The 25,501-nt window shown below is 36.5% G+C and overlaps 1 protein-coding gene across 4 annotated transcripts in view; it reads left to right on the forward strand.

The window, feature by feature from the left end:
• Nucleotides 1-25,501, forward strand: part of ANKS6 (ankyrin repeat and sterile alpha motif domain containing 6) — a 37,302-nt gene that overhangs the window by 9,798 nt on the left and 2,003 nt on the right. For 2 of the 4 annotated variants that reach the window (XM_056484923.1, XM_056484925.1), the window contains exons 6-16: nucleotides 1,429-1,577; nucleotides 7,153-7,363; nucleotides 7,939-7,988; nucleotides 8,993-9,196; nucleotides 11,007-11,172; nucleotides 11,796-11,965; nucleotides 15,462-15,651; nucleotides 17,032-17,148; nucleotides 19,035-19,102; nucleotides 20,392-20,508; nucleotides 21,227-21,323. In XM_056484923.1, coding sequence (XP_056340898.1) covers nucleotides 1,429-1,577; nucleotides 7,153-7,363; nucleotides 7,939-7,988; nucleotides 8,993-9,196; nucleotides 11,007-11,172; nucleotides 11,796-11,965; nucleotides 15,462-15,651; nucleotides 17,032-17,148; nucleotides 19,035-19,102; nucleotides 20,392-20,508; nucleotides 21,227-21,323 — 1,539 coding nt within the window. Of the gene's footprint in view, nucleotides 1-1,428; nucleotides 1,578-7,152; nucleotides 7,364-7,938; nucleotides 7,989-8,992; nucleotides 9,197-11,006; nucleotides 11,173-11,795; nucleotides 11,966-15,461; nucleotides 15,652-17,031; nucleotides 17,149-19,034; nucleotides 19,103-20,391; nucleotides 20,509-21,226; nucleotides 21,324-22,752; nucleotides 23,189-25,501 lie in introns of all 4 variants that reach the window. The other 2 variants (XR_008839862.1, XR_008839861.1) reach the window with 2 other exon arrangements.

Here is a 25,501-nt window from a genome sequence, read left to right on the forward strand (position 1 = left end):
TGCTATTTCAAAATGCTCTGGAAGAATGTACAACATAAAAAAAATAAAAATTCCTTCCAATCTAGAAAATACATTGCAGTTGCTAAGGAAGCATCCTCTCCAGGCTGGACTGGTCCAATAAAGGACACTGTCTGAAAGTGATAGAGTATGAGTTAATTGATTAGATTAGTGTATATGTTTATGGGATAACAGATTTTGTGCATTCCTCTTGCCTTTGGTTCTGAAGATGCTTGGAAACTGCTGTTTGTGCCACCATGGCCAGCTGAGTGGCATTTGATTGTGGGAGCACTGTAGTGTCATTAGCACAGAGCTATGGGCTGGATCTAGAAATTGCCCCTTGGCAAAGAGCAGGAAAGGGACAGGACAAAGAGAGCGCAGTAGGAATGGAACTAGGGAACTACTGGCTGAACCTCCTGCTAGTTCTGTAAATGCTAAGAATAAATCACACATCGGGGTTCAGGCTGTTTGTGTGGGAATGCTGTAGGACAAGGCAGCATGCTTTTGGGAGGCTTGAACAAAACACATAGTGTTTTTGTTGCAATTTGTTTTACATGTATCATTTGATATTGTTAGCCTTCCTAGGTACTTGAGTTAATTATCTAAAGCCAAAACCCATTACTGCTAATTGAAGTCTCTGAAGTTACACATTATGGTGGTCTTGGTTGATAGCAGATTCTTTTCCATGTCAAAAGTAGTACAGTAATAGTGCAACATTTTAGACAATAAATACAGAGAATTATTTTAGAACTAACTTCTGTGACAGAATAGTTTGTCTTGTTGCTTCTTTCTGTCTGATTCAGTTCTCTCTGCCTTTCTGGAAATCCTGACTCTTGTACAAAATGCAGATTTGCAGAATTTTTTTTTTTTTTTTTTTTTTTTTCTTTCCTATCTCCTGTCCTGCTTGTTCTTTTTTTCACTTTTTTTTTTCTTACTTCTTTTTTGTCCATCTTTTTTCTTACGATTTCTTTTCAGTCCCTTCGTTGTCCAGGCTGAACATCTTCTGTCTCTTTGGGATTTACTTTCAAACTTCTTTTCTGCAACCTACACTTGAAGAAAGAATATTTATTTTTCTCTACTCTCTTCTGTGTCAGGTGAGAAAAGGGAGCATCTCAATATTGTTCTTAACTTGTGCAAAGTGCTAGAGGAGGCAGTTCACTTGGTCACATATGACTGATTCCAGCTGAGTATCATGCTTATTTATATTGATAAATACCTTTAGAGAGATGATAAGACTGCAGCCCACATTGTGGGGAGAAGGCATGGGAAAATAGGTCAAGAAAGAAAGAAGGTTTGGGGGTTCATCTGCTTTGTGTTTGAGCTGTATATCAATTACTACTTATATGGGATTATAGGGAAAGTGTCCATGCATTGGTTGTAATTTGCGAAAGCAAAACAGGCCAAACATTGTCTTAATTTGCTTCCTTTTAGACACTGAGCTTGTAAGGTTACTGGCATCAGCATGCATGCAAGTAGATAAAGACAAGAATAAACTGAACAACAGATCATCTCTGCCTTGTTCCAGAAGTAGACAATCCTTAAATGTCCCAATGTTGCCAGATGACAAAGGAGGCCTAAAGGTAAATATATTAATTCAAATAAAAACTCATTAATTCCTGTAATGTATAAGCAGAGAAAGCAATTGCTAAGAAGTGTTTTGGATCTAATATGTGACTGGGTTTGTTGGGGAGTTGTTGGGGAGTGTGTTTCTGAATTCCTTGTTGACAATGTGTTCTGGTTTTGTGGAATGTAGCACGTATTCAGCTTCCTTTCACATATTCCTTCCTTCATGTAGCACGTATTCCTTCCTTCAGGTGGCAAGGCAGAGGGACGAGTTTGCATTGAAGCATTTCAGTGCCTAGAAATAGATCTCATGATTGAATGGAAGGTACCATTTTCATAAGTTTGGAACTCAGTTTCCATTATGATTTTGCTTTTTAAATCTGGACAGAGGATAGACTCCTTCATAGCCATAAATGGTAACAGGCTATTGACATTGAAAATTAAAAAGATCATGGCAGAGATTTTAACACGAAGAGTTGTGGAGGAGTGTGTATTTCAGCTTACATATCTTCTGGCACGCTGTATCCTTAACTCAAAACTGATGGTGGTCCAGTAGGAAACAACATGGAGTTAGAATAAGTGTATGCCAACTCAACAAAGATACTGCAACTTTCACAGACTGTTTGCAAAAGAGAAGGAAGAAGAGTTCATTTTATTGGTGTTGCCTATTTCCAGGCATCGGTTTATTTAGATGAATAATCTTTAATTATGGTGCACCTCAGAATTTCGTGGAGTCAATGATGTCATCCTTTAAGTATAAATATTACCAGGAGCTTGAAAAAACTCATCTTAATTTCCAGGCTATTTTTGATATGAATTTTAAAGACCATTTAAAGTTGTGCTTTGACTCAAATCTGTTTTGCGCTTTTAACCATGAAGGAACATGTGGTTGTTTTCATATGATTATGCTATTATTCAATATGATACAACTTCATTATCAATTTGGATGGACCTGTTTTACTTAGATGGGAAATTGTCAGGTTAGCTTTTGGCTTTATGGAATACAGATCAACAATGGATTCAATTGCAGCCCTTGCAGTGTTATGACACAAAGCCTTGAATTAGAGTCATAAAAGATAGTGAGGTGAAAAAAAAAGATTTGTCAGTGATAAGGATATACACACAAGTATTGACACAAATTTTATATTCTGGAATATTTAAGTATTTGGTCTCAAAACTACAGAATATTACAGTGCTTACTTGTCATAATCAAGCATTTTTTCAGCAGAAATTGTTTTCTATGTAGTTCTATAATAAATATAACCTAGAAGCCTATATAATCTGTTCTTCCATCACTTCTTAGTGCTTTATTAATCAATCTGTCTGACCATGAGTATCTTATAGATCTTACTCTTCTTGCAAATACTCAAAAAGGGTAAAAATGATATTTTCAGATTTTCTGGCTGGGGAGCAATATCGTAACAGTTGTGTCTCTTTGGGCCAGCATGTGAAGAGAGGGCTGTAGTGAGGGACCTCTCCTGGGATTTGTAGCACCAGTGTTTCCATGCTGCTCTGTGGGGAGCTGGAACTGTAAACAAAAGATACTTGTGGCAACCTGGCCAGTACAGCATTTTTCTGTCTAGATCACTGCAATGTAGGGTCTGTGGGATCATGGAAATGTAAAAGTGAGAGGGAATTCATGAGGTTCATTTGCCTTTACATCAGGAGATAGAATAAACCTGCCAAAAGCATCTTTGACAAATGTTCAGTTCTCTCTTCTTTCATTGTGGTGAAGAAGATCCCCTGATCCCATGGCCTCTCCATCAGCACCCAATTTCACTGCTTGATGCTTTTTGAGGTTAGAATCTTTTTCACCCTCATTTAGCCTATATCTCTTTAGTTGCTCATTAAATTGATTGATTCTTGTTCAGTGGTCACCTTCATTTTTATAAGAACTGTATAAATACTTAGAGAACTATCATATTTAGTCTTTTTTTTCCTAGTCTAAACAAAATTGATTAATGCAAATTTTCTTGTTTGTGGGTTTTGTTTCCTAAATTTTTTACTATTTCTAGTTTGTACATACAGAAACTACATCACAGATGTGTTTCCCCTTATCAGTGAAATTCACTTTTTTTTTGCAGCAGCAGCAGTAACACTGTGCATCTGTACTTAGTTTCTGCTATGTTGTGACAGTTTTTTTTTCTTAAGTACACCTGCTTTGTTCCTTACTTCCTTTTTTATCCACTTGATTTCTTTTTGCATGACAGCTTGACCTCTACTGAATAATGTCAATCTGGCAGTGTTTAAATTTGGAATGTTAAAGGTGCTTACAAAATGTCTAGATGGATGTCTTCCATAGACTGAGAAAACACATGTTATGTTTCATTGTTGCAGTTGTTAGTGAACATTCCCAAACCTACTGCAGAAAATATGTTCTCCCAATTTTAGATCAAATAATTCGTAATTTGTCTCATTTTTTGGCTGTGGTCTTTTCCCTGTATTAATTTTATTTGAGCCATATTTTCTCAATTGTTTCATGAATGCTACATGAAATAGCAATAAAAAATTCATTGAAGTCAAGCTGTATTCCAGATTTTCCTCCCTTCTGCTCACTTGACTGGTTACTCTGTCAAAAAAAGATTCATTTAGTAGAATTTACTTTCAACAAACCTATGCTAGCTGTGTCTTATGAGCTGTGATGACATACGAAATTTCTTCATTATGCCTTTTCATGTTAAGCATTTTGATAAGTAAATTTTCAGATTTTCCTTTTTCAGTGATTGTATATCTGCCTTTTTCCTGATTTCTATACTTCTTCAATTCTCTTTTACTGAAGAGTAAAGTATTTGTTCAGAGGTCATGTTGCCTATAATTAATCTGGGGTAATTTTAATCAATATTGTCTAGTTTTAATTTGTGTAAGCTCATTTAAATACTCCTACTCTGTTATGCAAACACACATATATTCCTGCCTTCCTTCTGTTAATGGTATTCATACTGAAATACCTGATTACAGGTAGGCTGCTTTTGAAGTTTAAAAAAAAATAAACGCTTTTCACTCTCACCTCTTTGATGACTTTTGTCGTGAACTAGTTGGCTTTTTATTTTGTAGATGTATTTCTTTTAATTTGTGCACAATATGGGCCCTTACTCCTTTACCTGGTGATAATGTAGTGGATATTCATGATCTCATTCTTCATCTCTATCACTAACTGTTCTGTTTCTCACCATTTTATGGCCTCTATGTGAATCAACACCTGGGTAACCAAGGCAACCACCAAGCCACAGCTAAAATGCAAGGAGAAGACTTATTTTGTTGCCTCAATGACAGGGCTGGGTTTCAGACACACAGGGACCCCGGCTCTGGGCTTAGTTCATTATGTAACAAAAGGCTTCGGGTGTGTCTGTGAGAGCCTGTTACCTCTACGCAGGAATTCTACTTCTCCAGTCAGGCAGAGGATGAACAACACTAGGCATAATAAATGGAGTTTTCCACACCTACATTTTTAGCATTCCCAGCTGAAAGGTCACTTTGAGCAGACACCTTTCTCTCCTCCTATTTGATTTTAACCCTTTTGCCCCAACAAACTCAAAGTTGTCCCTTTTCCATATGCGAAAATTTTATTTCCTTTTTTTCCTTCCTGCCTGCTCTTCAGCAAGGTACACTCTCAATGTCAGTATTACAGCAGTATGAATTATCATATTCAGTTTCTATCTTAGATTAAAATTGAGGGCTGAGATTTCTAGTTCTCTCCCTTATTCTTTAATTCCTCGCATTGTCACAAATGTATAAGGTATTTCTGAAATGGCAACACTATTTTTCTAGTTCTTTAATACTGTTGCCTTCTTCCACTGCTGCTAGATTTCAGCCTTTTTATAGACACTATATTTAATCAGGAATGAATTTTTGTTGTTTGAATGCTTTAGTTTATTTAAAGCCCTTTATTACAGTTTCTGTACTTGTGTGATGTGGTAGGGATATATGGAGAGGCTGCAAACTCCTGCAACAGCGAACAAAAAGCTCCAGAGATAGACCATCATACTGTGAACCGTAGAAGACAAGATGAACCTCTCCAGTGCCGTTACTTTCTTGCCAGAGAGCAGTAGTTTTTTTGTCTGGTAACATAGTGGCTGTACTTACTCCATTTCAGGGTAGTTTGTGGTGTGAGCATGTTAAGGAGGTAGAAGCACTGTGAGTAGGAGTAACGGAGATGATGGGCAGTTAGAAGTGATCTTTCTTACAGAAGTAAGGTATCTTCAGTGACCAAAACCAAGAAGTGCAAGCACTCTCTTCTGTAAGCTCATTGTACTCTGTGTTAAAACTAGATGAACCTCTAATTCCTTTTGGAAGGTGAATAAATGCTGAACTGTGAGTTTTGTTGCTTTCTCAGAGCTATATGTCTCTCTTGCCTTTTTTCATCAGATCTTTGTTGCTGAAAGTAATATAAATCTTTATTGGTTGTGACACCAAAGAGATTCAGAGGTCTGAGAACTCTATATATTACTAATGCTCTGTGCAGATCTAAAATGTTTTTAATGGTCTTCTGCTACAAGGATTAATATACAGAAGATAAGTATAACAAAGTTGCAAAGACATATATCAGTGAGTAGTAAAATATTAAATGCCAAGAAGAGACCAGAATATGTATTGTGAGAAGGGATTGTTACCTGGATTTGCTATCACCTAAAGCTACCCCAATGAGTGTTGCCACTTTAACATGAGTTTTTAAAAAAAGTGTTCCAGGAAGGGGAGGAAAATCTTTACTAAGAAATAATCAGAAGGTATTTATAATCTGATTTACCTAGAAGCCACACAGTTTTCGGTGCAAATGGCATAGGTTTTGTATAGTCTAGAGAAATGTCTTGCTAAAGACTTGAAGCAACTTACATTGTCTGCCTGTAAAAATATGCAGGTCTGTGAATATTTTAATAAATTTTATTTTGGCCAAAGGTAGTCCTTTTGCATAACAGTTTCTACATATGTGATGTATCCATATGTGTATGGATGGAGGTTATAGGTACATAGTCCTGAGGTTTATGTTGTTTTCACAGCTGCTGTTTCCTTGCCTTGCTCTTTTTCAGTTTCTAGTCTTTCCAGTCTGGTTTAAATTATCTGTATAGCAATACTGTATGGATTGTGGAGCTTTAGTTTGATGGGAATGCTATCAAAACTCTTCCAGTTTGCCAATGATTTTGAAAATCTTGACAAGAAGCTTTTATGCAGATTAAAGCTAATGTGCACACCTGTAAAAACCAGAAAATAGAGATGCCACTCATTGATTCCAGAGAGAGTAAAAATCAATGGTAAAATGGAAAGTTAATGGGAAAATTAAATATTTGCTGTGTATCTCCAAGAATTCCCTATTCAAATTGCTCTAATACTTCTCTCTACTTTGACTTTCCAGATACTGGAAAAACATTTTAAAATATTTGCCAGGTGAAAAATAAGGGAAGAGATAATTATTACACATACAAATTATCATGAAGGATTCTGTTGGTAGCTGCAAACCACTTTAATATTGCTTTTTAGTTTATTTCAAAAAGCCCTTGGTAAAATTATGACTGTTGTAAGGATTGCTAATTATACATTTCTTTTCCTCGTTTTTTCTTTTAGTTGGAACTAAATTGTTGTATCTTCTTACCAATCTAGTCCTGGTGGAGCAGGATGTCCAATCGATTCCGCAAGCTGAAGTTGACTCAGACTTTGCGCCATGGATTTCCTTCTAATCAGTTTGTGCCTTTTCCGGATGAGACGGAACCATCACTAAATTCCACTATAAAAGTAGCCTCACAGAGTGATACAGACACCTCTGGAAACCTTGATGCTGCTACAGCTTGGAACACGAATAACAAAGCTAGTGGTAAAGGCAGGGTTGTCTTGTGGGAAATGAGCTCTTGTGGGGTAGAATGATACTGTTTCTGATTTATTGGTTGAGTTCTGCTGTAGCTTAATATAAGTGAAAAAATGTAATGTATTTGTAGACTGTAGAAAGAGAGAAGTTTGTACTCACTAGTCATCATGCTGAGTGCAGCATCATTTAATCAGGAAAATGCTAACATATCCATGCTACTAAACACCATTAATTCAGACAGTTCACTGAAAAATGTTAGTATCTTCCATAAACTAATATATGTAATGAAAGCAAATTTATTTAAACAAATAAATAAATAATTCTGAGAAGAAAGAGAAATTGGAAAAGCTCAACTTGTAAAGTGCATCTACTGAAATTGTACAGCTCTCCATGAAAATCCCCCACTGTCTGCAATGCAAAGTAAGACTTGCCTTAACTTTAGCTGAGGTGCATAACAGTGTCACTGGAAATCTTCGTACTGTGTGGTTACTGAGCTGTTGATTATTTAAAAACAATGAGCTGTCCTTAGAAACAAAAGTAGAAACATGTAAACAATAAAACATAATTTATGTATTTTTTTTCAGGTGCAAGCACTACGAAAGGAGGAAAGGACGATGAATTATTGACAACTATGGTACGTTGCAGTGTTCTTGGTGTCTTCAGCCTAATTTAGAGGGTCATGTAATTCCCATAATTTTTACAGTTCTTTGCCTCTTGTCCAAGTCACTTCTAGAAAAAGAGCTTGTTTAAAGTCACCAGACAGGAACAGGCTTTGATAAACCAGTAGTTCTTAGACTAGAAAGTATACTAAAAGTAGTGTGGTATGGAAGCTGTACTTACCTCTTTCAAGAGTTACCCATATCTTTGTTTGATCAGCAATGAAATAGTCAAATAGATGGAACATCTTCTTAGTTGCTGACAAGCAGTATGAAGTGAGGAAAACATGGATGGAACATCGTGCAGTGGAGGTGTGAAATTACTAGTAGAGGCAACTATGAAATATTTATTTTGGGAGGTGTATTTGTGTTGTTCTATTTCTTCTTTTGTTATGCTGTAGCTTTATATTCCCCTGCAGCTTACTCCCTGGTTATGTCATTAAATTTGGCTGGTTATTATCTTTATGTTCTTTTGTAAGAAGTTTGAGTTCTTTTGTAAGAACTTTTGATATGACTGACTGACAGAACTTCTGGGAGCAAAATCAGTTGTGGTGTTATTTTCTCTTTCTGCAGTACACATACAGCAGGAACACACAGTTGCTCTCAGTTTCCAGGCATTCTGTCTGGGAATACAGAGAGGACTACGTTGTTATTTCTTTGGAAATTGATTGTTATTATTGTTAAAGTCATCTTGAGCAATATTTAGCCCAGTAAAGGAAGAAACAGTTTCTGCTACTTAATGAACTATATTCCTTGTATCAAATGAATAAGCAGAATACTGAGGTGTTCTGTGAGGTGTGACACAATGTTCATTCGTTTTCTCTCTGTTGCTACGTGTTGCAGTTCTCCTCAAATAGTACCTTGTGTCTCGTTTCTTTTGTTCAAATGTGTTTTCATCTTTTTGAAACTACATCACCAGCTCCCAGTGATCTTTCTTAAGAAATGACCCTTTCCCCCCCACTTTTCTTTGTTCCCCTCTCAGCTGAGGAGTAGTGCTCCATTTACCAGGCTGCCCAGTGATAAACTGAAAGCAGTGATACCACCTTTCTTACCACCCTCAAGCTTTGAGCTTTGGAATTCTGACCGAACCCGACTCAGCAAAGATGGCAAAGCTGAACAGATGAGAACTGCCTGGCCACAGAGAGCAATCAAGCACGATTTTAACAGCAGTGGGAACTCTGATATAGTAAGCAAACTAAACGCGTATGAAAATACTGTCTTATGCCCAGGCCCTGCTGACTGGTGAGCCAGTTTCTGGTTAGAAATTACTTTTAACCCATTGTCTCAGCAATGGCTTGTCCTTATAAGCAGTGCTGCTTAGGAAGAATGTGCATCTCTATGGAAGGAACATAATGGAACAGAAGCTCTGTATGAAGTGAATCAACTTTTTTTTTTTTAAATTTGGTTTGGTCTTTGGGGCTTTTGCAGGTTATTGATTTTTTTGTTTTGTTTTGTTGGGGGGGTTGTTTGTTTTGTTTGTTTGTTTTTTTGTTTTGTTTTGTTTTGCTTTGCTTTGCTTTGTTTTGTTTTTGGTTTTGGCGGGTTTTTTGAACCACCAACAGTGTGGTAGAAACTGCTCTAATTTGGAAAAAGACCTGGGACAGAAAAAAAGAATGAAAATTGCTCAATTTTTAGGAACTGAGCAGGAGGGAAGAAATATCAGTAAGACCAATATACAGATACACTATTCTGAAAGATTAGCAATAGGTAAAATTGTTGCAAGTATGAGCAAGTGGACTTGAAGGCATGCAGCTTTAAATTGGAAGTACTGTAAAACTGGAAAAAGTCTTGATTATTTCTGGTTTTTTATAGAAGGAACTTGCCTGATTCTACAGTGTTTTCAGTGAAAGTGCAAACCAAAAGAAAAATATGTGGTTTGTCTTGAGATAGGAAATTAAACAACCTTGACAGTCTTCTCTTTTGTAGCTGGAGAAAAAGGAGAAGTGCTTACTCCCCTTACTGTACACTGTCATAGCTATATGTTGAGAAGACTAGTCCAGAAGTGTGTTTCAATGTCAGTTCTAGAAATGGGACAATGAAGACATTTAGGAGAAATTGTTTTCTCTTTTCCTTTTTTAAGTGATGTTAGTTTAATGCCAGTAAGGTGACTTAGGTGAAATAAGGCAGAGTATTAGAAGGGAAGGGACATAACAGGAAGGTGTTTATCATCCCAAAAAAGATGGTTGTAATAATGTTACTGGCTATCTGGCATGTGTATAAAATAAGGAGGACTACCCATCAGTCCTTCTGTGAGGAAAGAAGGGTCTTGCTAAGGGTACAGGAAGGAGAGAAACAGTAAGTCAAAGATGGAAGAAGTGATTTGAGCAACAGGAAAAGAAACATGAAAAAACTAAGCTGCAAAAGCTCATATGTCCAATGGCTGGCAGTGCTCAATGGTGTTAAAACAAGATAAATGAAGGAGGATGTGGCTGAGGATTTGGGTCATGTGTAGCTAGATCATTAGTACCTCAGTTAATAAAACTCAATAAAGTGGTGCAGCTGGCTGTTTAGGGAATATAAAAATGCAACTGGTGGAGAAAGTTTATATCACTTCTTGCAGCTTAGTTTGTAAGAAACAGGGGTATGATGGATGGGAAGTTGGTAGCTGTTTTATAAGTTGGGAGAGACAAAGCCAGGATTCTGCAGGAAAGAAATTTCACGTGATAATTTTTTTTCTTCCCCACTGCTCATAATACTGTATACATCATATCTCAGGTGCATCAAATATGCTTATTTATGTTGGCCAAAGGTTAAGAAGAATTAATGGCTTAATGTGGTGTAATTTCTTTCATTGAATAAATATATTCAGTACATATATATTTATATAAGTATATATTCTATATATATATATATATGTAAAATAAGTTTCTTTCTGATATCTCCTTTGTTCTTCAGTGGATGTTTCAGAACTTGGGATAAATAAAATAGCAGCTGAAGTTTGCTCTTTATTTTTCTCAATTAAGAAAGAAAAAATTATTTTTCATTTTGTTTTCCAGACATCTGTTAGCAAAGGTGCTAGACCAGTCAAATTACCAACATTTGCAAGAAGACCAGCATCTCCTTCAAATTCCAACAACTTCAACCATTCTCCGCATTCTTCAGGTGGATCCAATAACATTGCAGGAATTAACAGGCATGGAGGAGAGCTGCATAACAGATCAGGTACCATTTTTGATAAGGAAGTAGTTTGTATCTGATTCAGTTAAAACGTAGTATTTCTGATGATGATAGAAGATACTAAACCTTTTCTGAGCACTCCTACCATTGTAGAAGCAAAGCTTCTGTAAATTTAGTGGACAGGGGATTGGACTTTGAACACCTACACAAGGGAAGAAGAGCCTTGCATCTGTTTTAGAAATCTCAGTGTTCAGCCCATCTCATGCACGTTTTACTGGATCCACCCTTGGTGGATCAGAAGGATGCTGGCTCGTTGCACCATGCAGGTCACAGAGCTGACTCCTATGCATGTTGCTTACTTCTTGTTTAAAATAAAAATCACTTCTCAATTAAAACTGAAGCTGCACACATTGAGAACAATATGGTGAAGTGGCTCATGAAAGCTGTGTCCAAGGGTATGAATGTCAGCTGTGTGTGTGTACAGACAAGGCTGGCTTCCCTGTTCTGCACCTGATTTCTGTTCCTTATTCTGGAAGCTGCTGGAGAGATTTAAACTCTTGCAAGTCTCTTGTTTCATCCAGTCAGTTTTTAAATGAAAGTGAATGTTTCAGAGATTCATTTCAAAATAATGGTTTCCTTTACTGGGTTTATTTTATTTTTTGTTCTAGGTGGCAGTGCAGATAATGTTTTGTCTCAGATTGCAGCCCAAAGAAGAAAAGCAGCCGGCTTACCTGAACAGAAACCCAGCCAACAGCACAGTCCAGTCCAGTCAACTCCATCATCTACTGTGTCAGATTTGCAGTGTGCTCAGATTGTTGGCAATGGACATGTTGTAAAGGTAACAGGAAATGTAAAATTTTGCGCTTCCAAAGTGGCTAATAGGTTGTATCTCAGTCATGGGTGCCTGGTGCATAACATTGCACAGCCAAAAAAGAATAATCACTTGTTATGTTAGTGGAAACTTTCCAGCTCTACAGACCTTACTTTTAATTGCAAGTCCACAGAAGATTAAATGTAATAATAAAACATGATTTTATTATTAATTTCTATTAATATTAATACTCTGTTTTAAAAAACAATAAATATAATGCTTGACCTTAGGGTAGATCTGCACTATTTCTTTCTATAGTCCAGATCCAGTGTTTTATATTAGTTGTTCCTGGATTTTACCCTGAAGTGGCACAGTTAGTTTCTTTAGTTAGTTTCCCTTCAAAGGCTCAACCTGATTTCAGAGTGTGACATAATTTGTACCAGGATATGCTGACCACAACAATATGCATGTAACCAGTCTGCTCCACGTGGTGTTATTTTTAAACAGTAGGTCATCACCAAAATTGCATTTTTCTCCTGAGACCATACTATCTGTGCTGACTTACCTGGAATAGCTTTACCCTCATGACCTGCACATTTTTGTGCATGTACTTTTGAAGTTCTTTGCTGCTTTATTTGACATTTTTGGCGGTTAAGATTTTAAATCTTCAAGATCTGCAGAGACACAAATTGGAAAGCAGCATCGTGACAGAAGATGTGACACACTATTGAGAAGTTGATGGGCTTATTTACATAGGGAAACATTGCATTTCAGAGAGCAAGAAAAGGAAAACACATAATTTGGGGTTTATGTTTTAATGCTTGGTATTCTGGAAATGTTAGAATATGTAAACAAGAGCAAAATTTCTCCAGCTTTTGCTTATATATATCTCCAAGCAGCTCATTTTGTTTTGTTTTGTTTTGTTTACATCTTTCAGTGAGATTCTCCAAATTTTGCCCTGAGGAAACAAAAATGACCAGAGTGTAGAATTAATACTTTTGCAATCTCATTCTGTGATGTCTTATATGGCAACACTACATAATATTTGTATTTAATCTGTACATAAAAATGATAAATGAAATTGCAAAATTGTTCAGAAATTTCTGGAGAACAAAATTAGAAAAAGGTGCAACTACCGATGCTGAAACAGTTTCCTTGAATAGTCACTTTGTCTCTGATCTGTCAGTCCTGATTCTGGAGGGACTACTGGTTGCTTTTCAAAGATGAGATTGAGAGCTAAAATTTCTAACTCAGCTGGACCAGAGTCTGAGGATTCATACCAATTCTTTGGCATATGTTAATCTTTCCTCCCTTTCTATCCTGTGTAACTTCTTCCTGAGTTGTAAATGATCCATCTCTTTTTCCTGTAGACAAAACTCCTTTATCATCCTCTTCCCTCATTGAAGGCTTCTCTGCAGAGCAGCTACCAAATGCTTTTTCTTTCAGAGGTGGTCTGACCAGTATGTTTTAATTAAATTATCAGCATGTCCTCTTAGCTTGTTTTTAGCTTGGAATTAATTTCAGAAGAGCTCCTTGTGTGCCCCTCAAAAGTCTTATTTTTCTGCAGTTATATTAATCATCCCACCAAGAGATAATACCTGTGCTTGTGAGCTTTGGGCTGCAGATCCCCTGGCCTTTTGTTGCAACAGTGCTGGCACTAAGAAATGTTACTACTGTTTCCATTCACAGTGGGATACATAAGGGGATAAAAGAGTAGTTAAGTGCAATGTGCAGCAGATCATCTTCTGAAAAGGCTGTTCATTGTACTGTTGAAAAGATTTTTAAACAATTTTTATGCCACTGTTTTGGAAAGGCAACAGCTTTTTCAGTGCTTCTTGCTTAGATGTCTAGATGAGTTTCATTCTATCCACCAGTAACAAAACATGTCATAGTGTGGATCTCACTATAGATATTTGTGTATCACACAACTGAGGTGATTTGTTTAATATTTCTATTGGGAGAACACAAATATGGATCCACACTGTCTGCAAAAGCTAGGAGTGTGTTAGTGTAATCAGCAATGTAAATGGTGGAAATTTAATGTCTATATTCATTGAGGAATGGCTTGTCCTGGCATGGTCCTCCCATTAGGACCATGCTGTCTAAACTTGGAAATCGCTGATCTAAAAATTCAGTGATACTGCACTGATCCATTTTGCAAAACTTATCCATGAAGGGTGAGATGGTGCAAGCTTTAAAGGAAAAGAAAAAAATTAATAACGTTTTACAGGATGATGTAATTTAAATAAATGCAGATAGTGTGCTAGGGAGGGAAGACCATTCTGCAACACAAATGGCCAGTAACAATTTAGATGGAAAGCTGGGACTGAATGTTAAAATGAGCTCATAATGCTCTTCAGGGAGCTCTCAAGTTTGTATCATGCTACACTACTTCTAGTCAATTCACTGCAGGGCTAAGGAAGTACTGCATTCTGACATAGGATAGAGTAATGGAAGAATGCTACCACTCAAATGAGTTTTATCTTTTAAATCTGCATCTCTTTCATTAACTAGAAAAGTTCTATTTATGCCACAGCACAGAAACAGATTTGAAAAGACAGGAACCACTGTCATTCTCATTTCTTGCATTGTTACCTAGATCAACTTTTTTATCAGTTTGTTGTAGCCTGGGTGACAAAAGGTATTTAAACTCTGAATTCAAGAATCCAGTAAAAAATCACCTTTTTGGGTCATACATTGCAGACATCAAAATGCATATGTAGATCAAAGTGTTTTTAACAGGTGAGGTGCACTGACTGTTTTTGGAAAAGACTGTTTATATGTGTGCATATTTATATTTTTATTACCTATTTTAACTCATGTATTTTCCTGTTTTCTATGCCTCCAAATGTGTTAAATATTTGCAAAATTCTTAATAAATCAATTGACTCCTGTTAGATGATAATAACTTTGAGGTTTGGCTGGAAAGTTCCATTCCAGTGCAGCAAGGGGTTTAATGTCCCCAAAACTTAGCTTGTCCTTGCTTCATGTTTCTGGTTAACCCAGCATGAAGTGCTACTTTAAATTAGCATCACATATTCTTTGAAAATCTTTAATTGAGACTTAAATCTCGAAATGAAAATCCCTATTTTCAAGTCAAAGTAATTTACTTTGTTTGTTATTAAACTGTTTTTATCTCAACTGCAAGTTTATTTCTGCTTCTGACAATGCCATGGGGATGTGAGTGAGATGTATGGTGCATAGGTGCCACCTGTACTTAAACCATGATAGTCTTTTTAGAAAGAGAATAATTTAGTACTTGTGGGTAGTATTGCTTTACAAGAAATAACTACAAAATTAAAACCTTAATAAATGTATTTTTCTTGATAATTTTGAGAGACTTTAATCAGGAATAAAATCACTATTGTTCCAATTATTTCAATATAGATCAAGCAGAAACTTCTGGTTGTGACTGTATGCTCTCAGAAATTATATACAACTTAAGTAATATTGAAGCATCATGTATAGGGAAACATTTTTTTATATTACTTTTTAACTGAAATGATTGTATCATTAACTGCAGCAAAAACTGGAGATGAACAAAAGACCTCCATCTGGGACTTCATCTACATCTAAAAGTACATCTCCAACTCTCACACCCTCTCCATCACCTTCCCCATCTCCTAAGATTCAAAATGCAGAGTCTTCTGTCTCTTCTTCTCACAGACACGCCAAGAGCAACGGCTCCAGCAGTGGTACTATTACAGAGGATGGTGAGTAGCTCACTGTAATTTCAGGAGATTCATTCATCAAGAATACTGCAGTTTAAAGCTATAGCTATACTGGACTAGTGTGTATCTGCATGAGAGTGAGGTCTCTCTTCTTTCTAGAAAATATATCATGGTGTTTCTTACAGTGAGATTGGCGGTCCTGTGCTGACTGCCGTTTTGTCTCCCAAAATCTGTGATTCTTTCCATTTACAGAGAGACTGGTATCACCTCAAAGCTAGCATTGAATATGTAGGTAGACCTCTCTTACATGGCCACATTTTCCCTCTTCATGGCTTAAGTCCTGTTTTTCACCCTTTGCTGAGGGTACAAAATGCACTTTCTCCACTCTAGATTTCTTGGTTTTTCCTTAGTAAATGCAGGGGAAGCACATTGCTACATTTTTTATCCATAGCAAGTAATAGCTACATGAAGTTCATTAAGAGCTGTAGTGCATTTATTTTTCTAAACTGCAAAAATAACCTTATTACAACTTCTTTTTAACTTAAATCATAAGAAAGAATGATAATATTATTACTTTGTTAGTAAGATTAATACCTTTTAAATTAGAATTTCAGGGCTAAATTGCAACTTTTTAAAAGTAATTTTACTGCATTGGAAACATGATACCAATAACTTTGGTTTTCTTGTAAATATCTCAAAAAAAGTGGAGAAAATAACATGACTCAGAACCTTTTAAATAAGAAATGGAGACACTTTGTACTATTTTTGTTTTTCCTGAAATTGTCTCTATTGATTTTGGTTTATTTTCACGTATGCCATCTTTGTCCATCTTTGTCCATTAACTCTGTAATTCCATTTGGCACTGAGGACAGGTGATACTTGACCCTCTTTCTGTCCTCATAGCTTAGCTGATTCTAGAGACTGCTGGAGCAAATCCTTTCACATTTAGTGCCATTTTATAATGATGGCTTGATAATATAAGAGTTGCTGATTTAGAGATGCATAAAAGGAGGAGAACTCACTGTTGGATAATGAGGTGAATCTTCCAAGCTGCCCTCATTTCACCCATTGAAGCTCAGTTTTGTGACAGTGCTCTAATGCCAGGATACTGTGAGTTCCCTTGTAGCAGAGAAAAGGTTGTTTGTCAGAAGCCCAAGTAGCTCTGGGCTCATTGTGTTTGTAAGCTTTTGTAGGTAAGTGCTCCTTTAATTCAAGGGCTTCTTTTACTGGGGTTTGATTCAGCAGCAGCAGTACAAATGCTGATATGCCAAGCAATAATCAGAAGAATAAAAACAGAAGGTCTGCAGTGTTAACTTTTCTTTCAAATGAACTTAAATGAGTAAGAAAATTGATCTGCATTGACTATTACTGTGAAGGAGCAGTAGACAGCAGTGTTCAAAGGTGTTCTTTGTTTCTTTTTAGGCAACCACTTGGTGGACCATCAACAGCTTGGGCCACTTCTGAGAGACAGTGATGTAGAGAATCATGAAAGACAAAACCATATGACAGTAAAAGAAGGCTCTGAAAGCTTGGAGAAAGGTAATCTTACCTTACAACTATAGAATATTGTAAAAGGAAGTGCTAAATGGCATTAGCATGGCAAAAGCAGTAAGAGCTCCAAGAACCTTAGCTTGCTCCAGGGATGGAAGTAAGGAGACCAGGTAAATTTGGAGCAAATGAGAGTGGTAAAGCAAAGGACAAACATGTTAAGCAAGAGTTGTAAAACTGAGAGGCTTCAGGTTTTGTTCAGCCTTAGTGTAATAATGCAGGAACTGGAAGAGGGATAGAGGAAGAGAAAACACAAAGAAACACCTGAAAGCAGTCTCTGTATGTAAAAAGTGTTTGGTGCTATAGTTGCTTATGACAATAAGACTGAGCTCAGATGCCCTGAAAGTTTCTTCCCCTATCATGACCTACAGTTCTAAGCACACCAGCATGATGAAAAATGAGAAGGGTAACTAACAAACTGTAAGAAAAAATGTTAATAATATATCTAAAGGTCTTCTAATGCAAATTCTGTTTTCTTTCTCTAAGATGATACTTTTCATCAAACAGTGTGGAGAAGTTCCCATTATACATTTTTAAAACTGATTACCTTTTCCCATGGATTAATGTCAGGGTACTAAAGCTTTTAGTCTGAGACCATGTCAACTTTTGCAGATTATGTTAGGCATACCAAGTTAGTTGAACTTAAGGAAAAAAAACCAACAAAAACCTAGCAGAAAGTAAGACTCAGCTAGAATTTTTCTCTTCAGTTGTCCGTGGACTCTCCTATGTAAAGAAGAAGTCTTCCAAAATAGTACACAGAAGTGTACTTGTGTTTATCTCAAGGTACTTGATGTCTTTTGAGAAGCTTATTTCTCTTTCATGTTTCTAGTGATGATGAAAGAAATGGGAAAGTCAAAAGACAAAGAAGTGAAGTAAATGAAAGCAAAGTATATTTGGTAATGGACTAGTAATGTCTTTAAAATGAAAGTGACTTTATATGCAAATTATTAAATATAGTTTTGTTTTATAATGTAATAATTCATGTTCTTCATCTTGACTCTGACTTCTTAGTTTAACTGACCACTTAGGTACTTTAAGGGAAAAAGCAGTTAATTACTCGTGACAGCAAAGCAATAAAAAGAAAACTTTAGCTGGGAGAGGTAGTGTTTAATTGAGAAGGAATGTCAGGTTATTCTCTAAGTGCACTTATGCTTTTTAGCTAATCACATTTTAAATGTGTGGGAAAAGTCACTGTCAGGTCATTCAACGTTTGATTTCCTTTGATTTTGAGAGGAAAGAAAATATCAGTGCTCTTAGCCTTGGAAGGTGAGCTTGCAAAACTTAAATTCTGTCCAGCTTTTGTCATAGCTGGACTTCAGCTGTCTTCAAGGTGCCTGGATGTTGGGCAGTAAGGAGAAGAGGGTTCAGAAAGACCTGTGTTGTATCAGTGTTTTGAATGAGCAGGTGTGTATTTGCTTGCTCTACACTTTATCTTCCTGGATGATGACATAGAAATAGGCTTTTCAGTTCCTTGCCTGCTTGAGGAATTTTGCTGTCTAACCTGCACAATCTGGATCAGCCATCTGGGGGCAAGCACCTGCATTTTAGGCCATTGAAGTGCCTTAGTTGTCCTTACTGGTTTGGTTTTGTAAGATCCTTTTAATGAGGTAGAAAGGGTAATACAACAGTGTTTATTCTAGCAAGGTAAGACTAGATGGAATTACAGTATATGTAAGTAGGTGAGAACAGAGTAAGCCAATATTTCAATTTCTGATGGAGAAAAAATGGGGTTGTTTTTTTCTTACTATAAATGACTATGGGAAATATAGGCTTTAATATATATTTTCATTTTCATAATTTCATATTGCTGGGATCATTACAATATTTTCTAATCTATGGGGTTGACTTCTTTTTTTTTTTTTCCCCTGTTATTACAGATGAGCTGACTGGCATCCTTAAAAAATTGTCACTTGAGAAATATCAACCTATATTTGAGGAGCAGGAGGTATGTCTTTTCTAAAAGATCTTTTTTTGGTTTTTTTTGCTGTTTTAGTGAAAGAAGAGTATAACATGTTGCATCAGATTTGTGATCCAGAATCAAGTTCTACAACCCTTTGTGGTTGCAGAGAGAACCTTGAAACATGGACCAAGTATATTTGTGGCATTCTCCAGAATATTGCAAAGAGCAGAGCTTTTTACACTTAACCTACAACTTTTGTATATGTAGGGTTTTTTCTGTCTATTGTTACAGTCTGCTTTTCCTATATATGTCTGTATCCAATGTGACTAAACAGTATATAGGACATACTGTGTCATCCCTGGAATCACAACTGGAACCTCATTTTCAGAAGGAGAACAGCAGGGTCTGAGTCACTGAGATGGCTGCTTTACCTTCTTTATCTGCTCCACATAAGCAATAGGAGAATTAAATTGGGGAGCGTAGGCATTGTTGTAGATGGGAGCTGTGACATTGACTTGCTGAAGGATGCAATGAAAGAAAATGTTGCTGAAAATAAGGAAAATTAATTCATTATGATGTTGAAGGCAGTATCAGATGGGAGGAAATATTGTGTGTTTATTTGGTCAAAGAAAAGGGTAGTGAATGGACATGCACTAAGTTGACATTGCTGCAGAGTTCAAAATTCAGCACAAGCCCTGACAATTTAGCTGCATCACAATATATTGGGTTATTATTGTTCCCCCTTCATGATAGGCAAGGGAGCATTGTGTAGAAATTAATGTGCTTAGTGTATGAAGGTTATATCAATATGAAAAGTTTCAGTTATTTGTTCTTATCACAGCCTAATGGTTATGCTGTTATAATAAAAACTGATATATGAACAAAACCTAGTTTTTTCTCAGGAGACACTGGAAAAGTAAACACAATATTCTGAAATTCCAAAAATACTTAGGGGCAAGGGGTGAAGAAAAGAGAGAAACCTTAGGTTTATTTAAATAGCTGCTACTGTAGGTGGAGGAATTTCAGTGGAGACTATATATTCTGTATTAATAGAGCTTGATGGTAAAAAAATTAAAAATCCATTAATATTTTAGATGTACTATCATGATTACTTGAATGATTAACAAAAGATTAGAAGCCTTACAAAAGAGTGTTAAAATGTGTATCATTTGGTGTTGGTAATTAATTAAAAATTATTTCTGCACAATACTTACATTAAGTCTATACAATTAAAAAACCCAACAAACCACTTTTAACCTGGAGTAATGAATCTTTGCATAGGTAAATTTTCTTACCTTTTTTTCTTTTATTTCTTCTGTTTTTTTAATATGCAGGTAGATATGGAAGCTTTCCTCACACTTACTGATGGTGATCTGAAAGAGCTGGGTATTAAAACAGATGGATCAAGGCAGCAAATTTTGGCTGCTATTTCTGAACTGAATGCAGGAAAGGTACATTTTTAAGTAGTGTACTTAGTAAATGATTTCAAAGTTTTTTTATATAATTAATTCAACATACATTTTGAAATTCATTTGTGGATGATAGAAAAGCTCAATTAATTTTTTCCAAACAAAGTGCTTCATGTATTTGATTAGTAAAAAGTCTTCCTTTTTGTCACTTCCTGTTCTCTTTCAATAACTTTCCTAGTCCAGTGAACAAGCTACTTGTAAATGTGAGCAATATTGCAGTTTCTGAATATTGATTTCAGCAAAAAGGAGAATAATCTGGTTGCAATAGTGCAGCTAAAGAATGCAGTATAAGAAGAAAGGTGTCTTTTGGTTAACATAACAGTTTTTGATTCATCTGTGATTATGTGAATAGCACTCTTCTCATTTCTTACACTTTTATTACCTTTGAATTTTGTGTCTACATAAATTTGCTAAGTATGGTGTGCAGTAAACAGAGCTCTTGTCAGAGGGATTTTTTACTGAAACATGCCTTTGACATGCCTTGATTTTTTACTGGAACATGCCTAGGCTTGCTGATGCTTCTCAGCAGCTTTTTTAGATTTGAGATCCATTCACTCTCTGATAGTGGAAGTTCAGACCAAAAATCCACAAAAATTTCCCTAAGTCCAGATCAACAGTAGTGATGAGGCTAAAAATTAAGGGAGGTGGATGATATTCCATACTAAGAAATGCCTCATTTTATTTTATTGTTCTTTTACAGGGTCGAGAGAGACAGATTTTACAAGAAACTATACACAACTTCCACTCTTCCTTTGAGAGTAGTGTTAGTAATACACGACCACCAGGTCATTCCCAACGTAAGTAGCACCTGAAATTAATTGAAAAATGAATTACAGATTGAATTGCAAAATCATAAAATCAGTTAGGTTGGAAAATATGATCTCTGAGATCATAGAGTCCAACCTATGACCAAACACCACCAAGCCAACCAGACCATGGCACTGAATGTCACGTCCAGTCTTTTCTTAAACACCTGCAGGGATGGTGATTCCATCATCTCCCTGGGCAGCCCATTTCAATGTCTAATCACTCTTTCTGTGAAATGTATCCAAATGTGTGGATATTTTATTTAATACTGTCTGGAAGACAGAATGTGGTAGACAGGCCAGTTATCTGCTTTCCTGGCTAATGATGTGTGTCTCTTGCTGAGACTGTAGAGAAGATTTCAACATAAAAAGTAGAGGTATCTGAAGATGTTTATACACCCTTCATTACTATCTGAAAGAAGGATAAGATTTTTGTTGTGCATTACTAAACACAGAAAATGGATGTAAGTATAGCAAACCAGAGTGTACAGTATACTGTCTATAGTGTCTCTAGGTATATATGTAGCATCTGTGGGAGGTTTCTGTATGATGCATAATTACATACATACATAATTTTCCATACTCTTTATAGGAGACACTTTAGTATGATCAGGTAGAATAAATGTATTAAAGATTTACAATTTAGCATAATGTTTTAGACAGCTATGTTAATTATGTATTTATGTATGTATGCATTTAGTTATTTTGCATAGGTAGTATTTTTATATGATTATCTATAGTTGGTTTTTTCACTTTGGAATACATGTATTCCAAGCACCAGTGTTGTCTGCTAGCCAGGCTGGAGAAACTGCCTTTTAAAATGTACTGTCAGTGACACCAAAACATACTGTAATAATTGAATACATTTCCTACACTCTCAGATATAAAAACTGCAAATCTCTGTCCTGCCAGCCACCTGAAACAAAGGCAGATACTCATGTTACTCCAGATTAAAGCAAAGGGCATGATTTATTCCCACATGTACTTCTGTATCCATGTTTTGTAGAAACAACAAAAGCCATTGAATAGCCTTGAGAAATTAGCCTTGAGAAATTCACCATGTTAAAAGTGCTTCTTCTTCAATTGTTTATTTTGCTGCTTTCATCCACTCACAAAATAATTTCATTTGTTTAGGGGCTATGCTAAATAATTCAGGTATTGTATGCTTTAGAAAACGTTAATAATGAGCTAGGCCCAGTTGTTCCAATCTCAGTCAGCTGCAGTTCACTAGATATGTGAAAGCGGGAGCTAACTGTTGACCTACTGATGCCTTGGGGTAAACTGGGAATTGCTGAGTTAGTTAGTTAGTTAGTTAGTTAGTTAGTTAGTTAGTTAATACTTCCAGTATTCTGTATAGTCTGCTTGGCTGAAAGCCACTGTCAGGTGTCCCTGTATGCATTGTGCAACTTTCCGTTCTCAGCATAGTCAGCATGTGTGGGAACTTCTGGATGTCACTTGGTAACATCCCAGAGCTGAAGACCTCTTCTGTAGGTATTACTAGGTGAGCAGAAGCTGTTTGGGATTTGATTACATGGTGCAGAACTGGAATTACTCAAGAACCAAAGAAGCATAGAGGTGTAATGTATCTCCAAGCAATTTGCTGCCCTTAAGTGTCTTGAAGACATCAAAGGACAAGAATGGAGGCTCAGAGTTGGGGAGAACATAATTTTGTAAGAATGGAGGCAACAGTTACTCCTGTTGAGCTTTTGACAAGACGCTGCAAGAAGGCTGCCATCAGAGATCTGGCTTTTGGGTTTTTGTGTATGAGAGCTCCATGATAGAGATTTGGCCGTGAAACAGAAGCACTAACAGAGAAGAGGAAGAGAACATGTAGCTAAAAGGAGTTTCTGCACCAGGTAAGCTGCTTTTTATTGTAAAAAGTAGCAGTGGAATCCTTATGCAGTCTCTGGAACCTGAAGTTCCAGGAATGTGTAATATTTTAGAGCATAAGAGCAGCTGTACCAAGTCAGATCCAAGGTCCATACTGTGGTGTTCAACTTTTTCATCCAGTCTCATCTGACACTGATGTGAAGAGCTTCTTGCTTTCATTTACTGTGAACTTGCCATATCCTGACTTTTTTTGCTTCATCATACTGGATCAGAAGATACAGTGAGCAGTTGTTTCCTCTTCACTGCCTCCGTGCTACTGATGATTTTACAGATCACTGTGATACTCTTCTTCATTCATGTTTTTTTCCAAGGGGAAGGCTTATAGGCTGCTTTGTCATTTCCTATACCATAGTTTTTCCTAACCTCTTTTCTTTTTCTGCTATTATCTTTTCATACTTAGGAGGTACCAGCCTAGCATGCAATATGTAGGCATGTTATGGATTTACATGACAGAGTGATGTTTATTTTTCAGTTATGCACTCTGCTTTCCATTCTCTTGCCCTTTCCTTGTTATTTCTGGGACTTTACTGTGTTGGCTATAATTGAAGATTGAATTGGTATTAATTCCAGTTACCTCTTATAACTGAGCTGATCTACTGAGTTTGAGCTCACAGCTCAATTTTATATAAACACACATACATCTTTTCCATTTGCCTTACTTCATATTACTTCATATTTATCTTTGTCAAATTTTGTTACTATCTTATTGTTTAGGCACAGATGTCCCATGAAATCTTTTTGCCAGTCTTCTGTTTACCTTTCTTTTTATTTACATGGATAACTTAGGAAGGCTTGTCCTTTCACTCTATATGCCCTTTCAAAATCATATATTGAATATACTGTTCATATCTTGAATATCCTCAAGCAGATTCCTATGAAATAATAGTGGTGAATCTCTCTACTATGGAAAAATCACTGTTTACTGCAACCTTCTGTCCTCTGCCTCCCTAACAGATTATTTATCCACACAAGAAATTTTATTTTTTCCCTGTGGGTACCTTATTATCTTACGGGCTAACCTTGGACCTTGTGAAATGTCTTGTCAAAATCCAAGCATCCAAGGACCTCTTTTATCTACAAGATATCTACCTTCAAGGAATTCTAGTAGATTGGTGAGGCAAGACTTCTAAAATCCCTCTTGATTGTTTTCCACAAAATTTCAGATTGTTACAGTTTCTACTAATCTGATTGGTATTACTGTCCATCTCACTGGTCTGTGTTTCCTTACATTCTCTGTTGAACCATTAAAAAGATTTGCATCACTGTTACCACATCTCAGTTAAGTGACAATTTAAACAACAACCTGTGCTCTGTACACAGCAGTTCAGTTGCTTAATCTTTCTGCTTCTCTAGGACATCTGCCTTAGAAATTTGCTATTATTTACTTTGTGTCTTTGTGTATTTATTTCATATTCTTTTTAGCTAGTACTTCAGGTTAAGATATCGTGGACTCCCACATAAAGAAGGTTTCTGAAATGGAATCCTTCCTACCCACCCCTTGCCAGGGACACCAGGTTAGGCTGTGTGAGTTCCATGCTCCAGTCCTTGCCTGAACTGCATAAGGCAGAGCAGTGTAAATGATTCTGAGGTTACTGGACCTGTAAGCCATTAGATTTGGAGGCACCATGAATTCTGAATAGGCAAACAGTCCTTGCATGGGGAATGTTGCCTCCATCTCTTTTTTAATGGAAATTAATTGGTAATTTTTAGAAAATTATGATAAAATTATTCATTCCAAGGGTGAACATTTCGGCAGGTTTTGACACTTTGGTAGTTGGGCTACAATTACACCTTGGAAGATTGACAATGCACCCTGTCCTTGATAAGAGGAACTACTAGGAAGATACTGCTTCTTTATAACCAGGGAATGTGTCCATCAAACACAGAATTACTATGCTGCTTCACCATTTAGAGCAGATGACCAGCCTGTGGAGACATGAGGCAAAATCACTGCTCTGAGGAATAAAATACTTCTCCTTTGTCTGGATTCCAACTTCAGAGAAACAGCAAGTGGCAGCATAAAGCCCAGATTTCTGAGAGAAGGGGATTTAACAAATAGTATTATCCCAGGAAAAGTTACTGTTTGTAGTTTAAGGTGACCTTTTGCTTACATGATTCTGGTAAAAAAGAAAATAGGACTTTGTAAATGCCTAGTTGCCAGGACTAATTGTTTAGTTTATTTTGGGGGCTGTGTCAAGATTCATGCTCTCATTAACTGAGTGCAATCAAGAGGTTGAACAGATCTGGCAGTGGTCTGCAGGGTAATTGAAACAAATGAC

Source organism: Oenanthe melanoleuca, chromosome 2 (assembly GCF_029582105.1).
Source record: "Oenanthe melanoleuca isolate GR-GAL-2019-014 chromosome 2, OMel1.0, whole genome shotgun sequence".
Lineage (NCBI taxonomy): Eukaryota > Metazoa > Chordata > Aves > Passeriformes > Muscicapidae > Oenanthe > Oenanthe melanoleuca.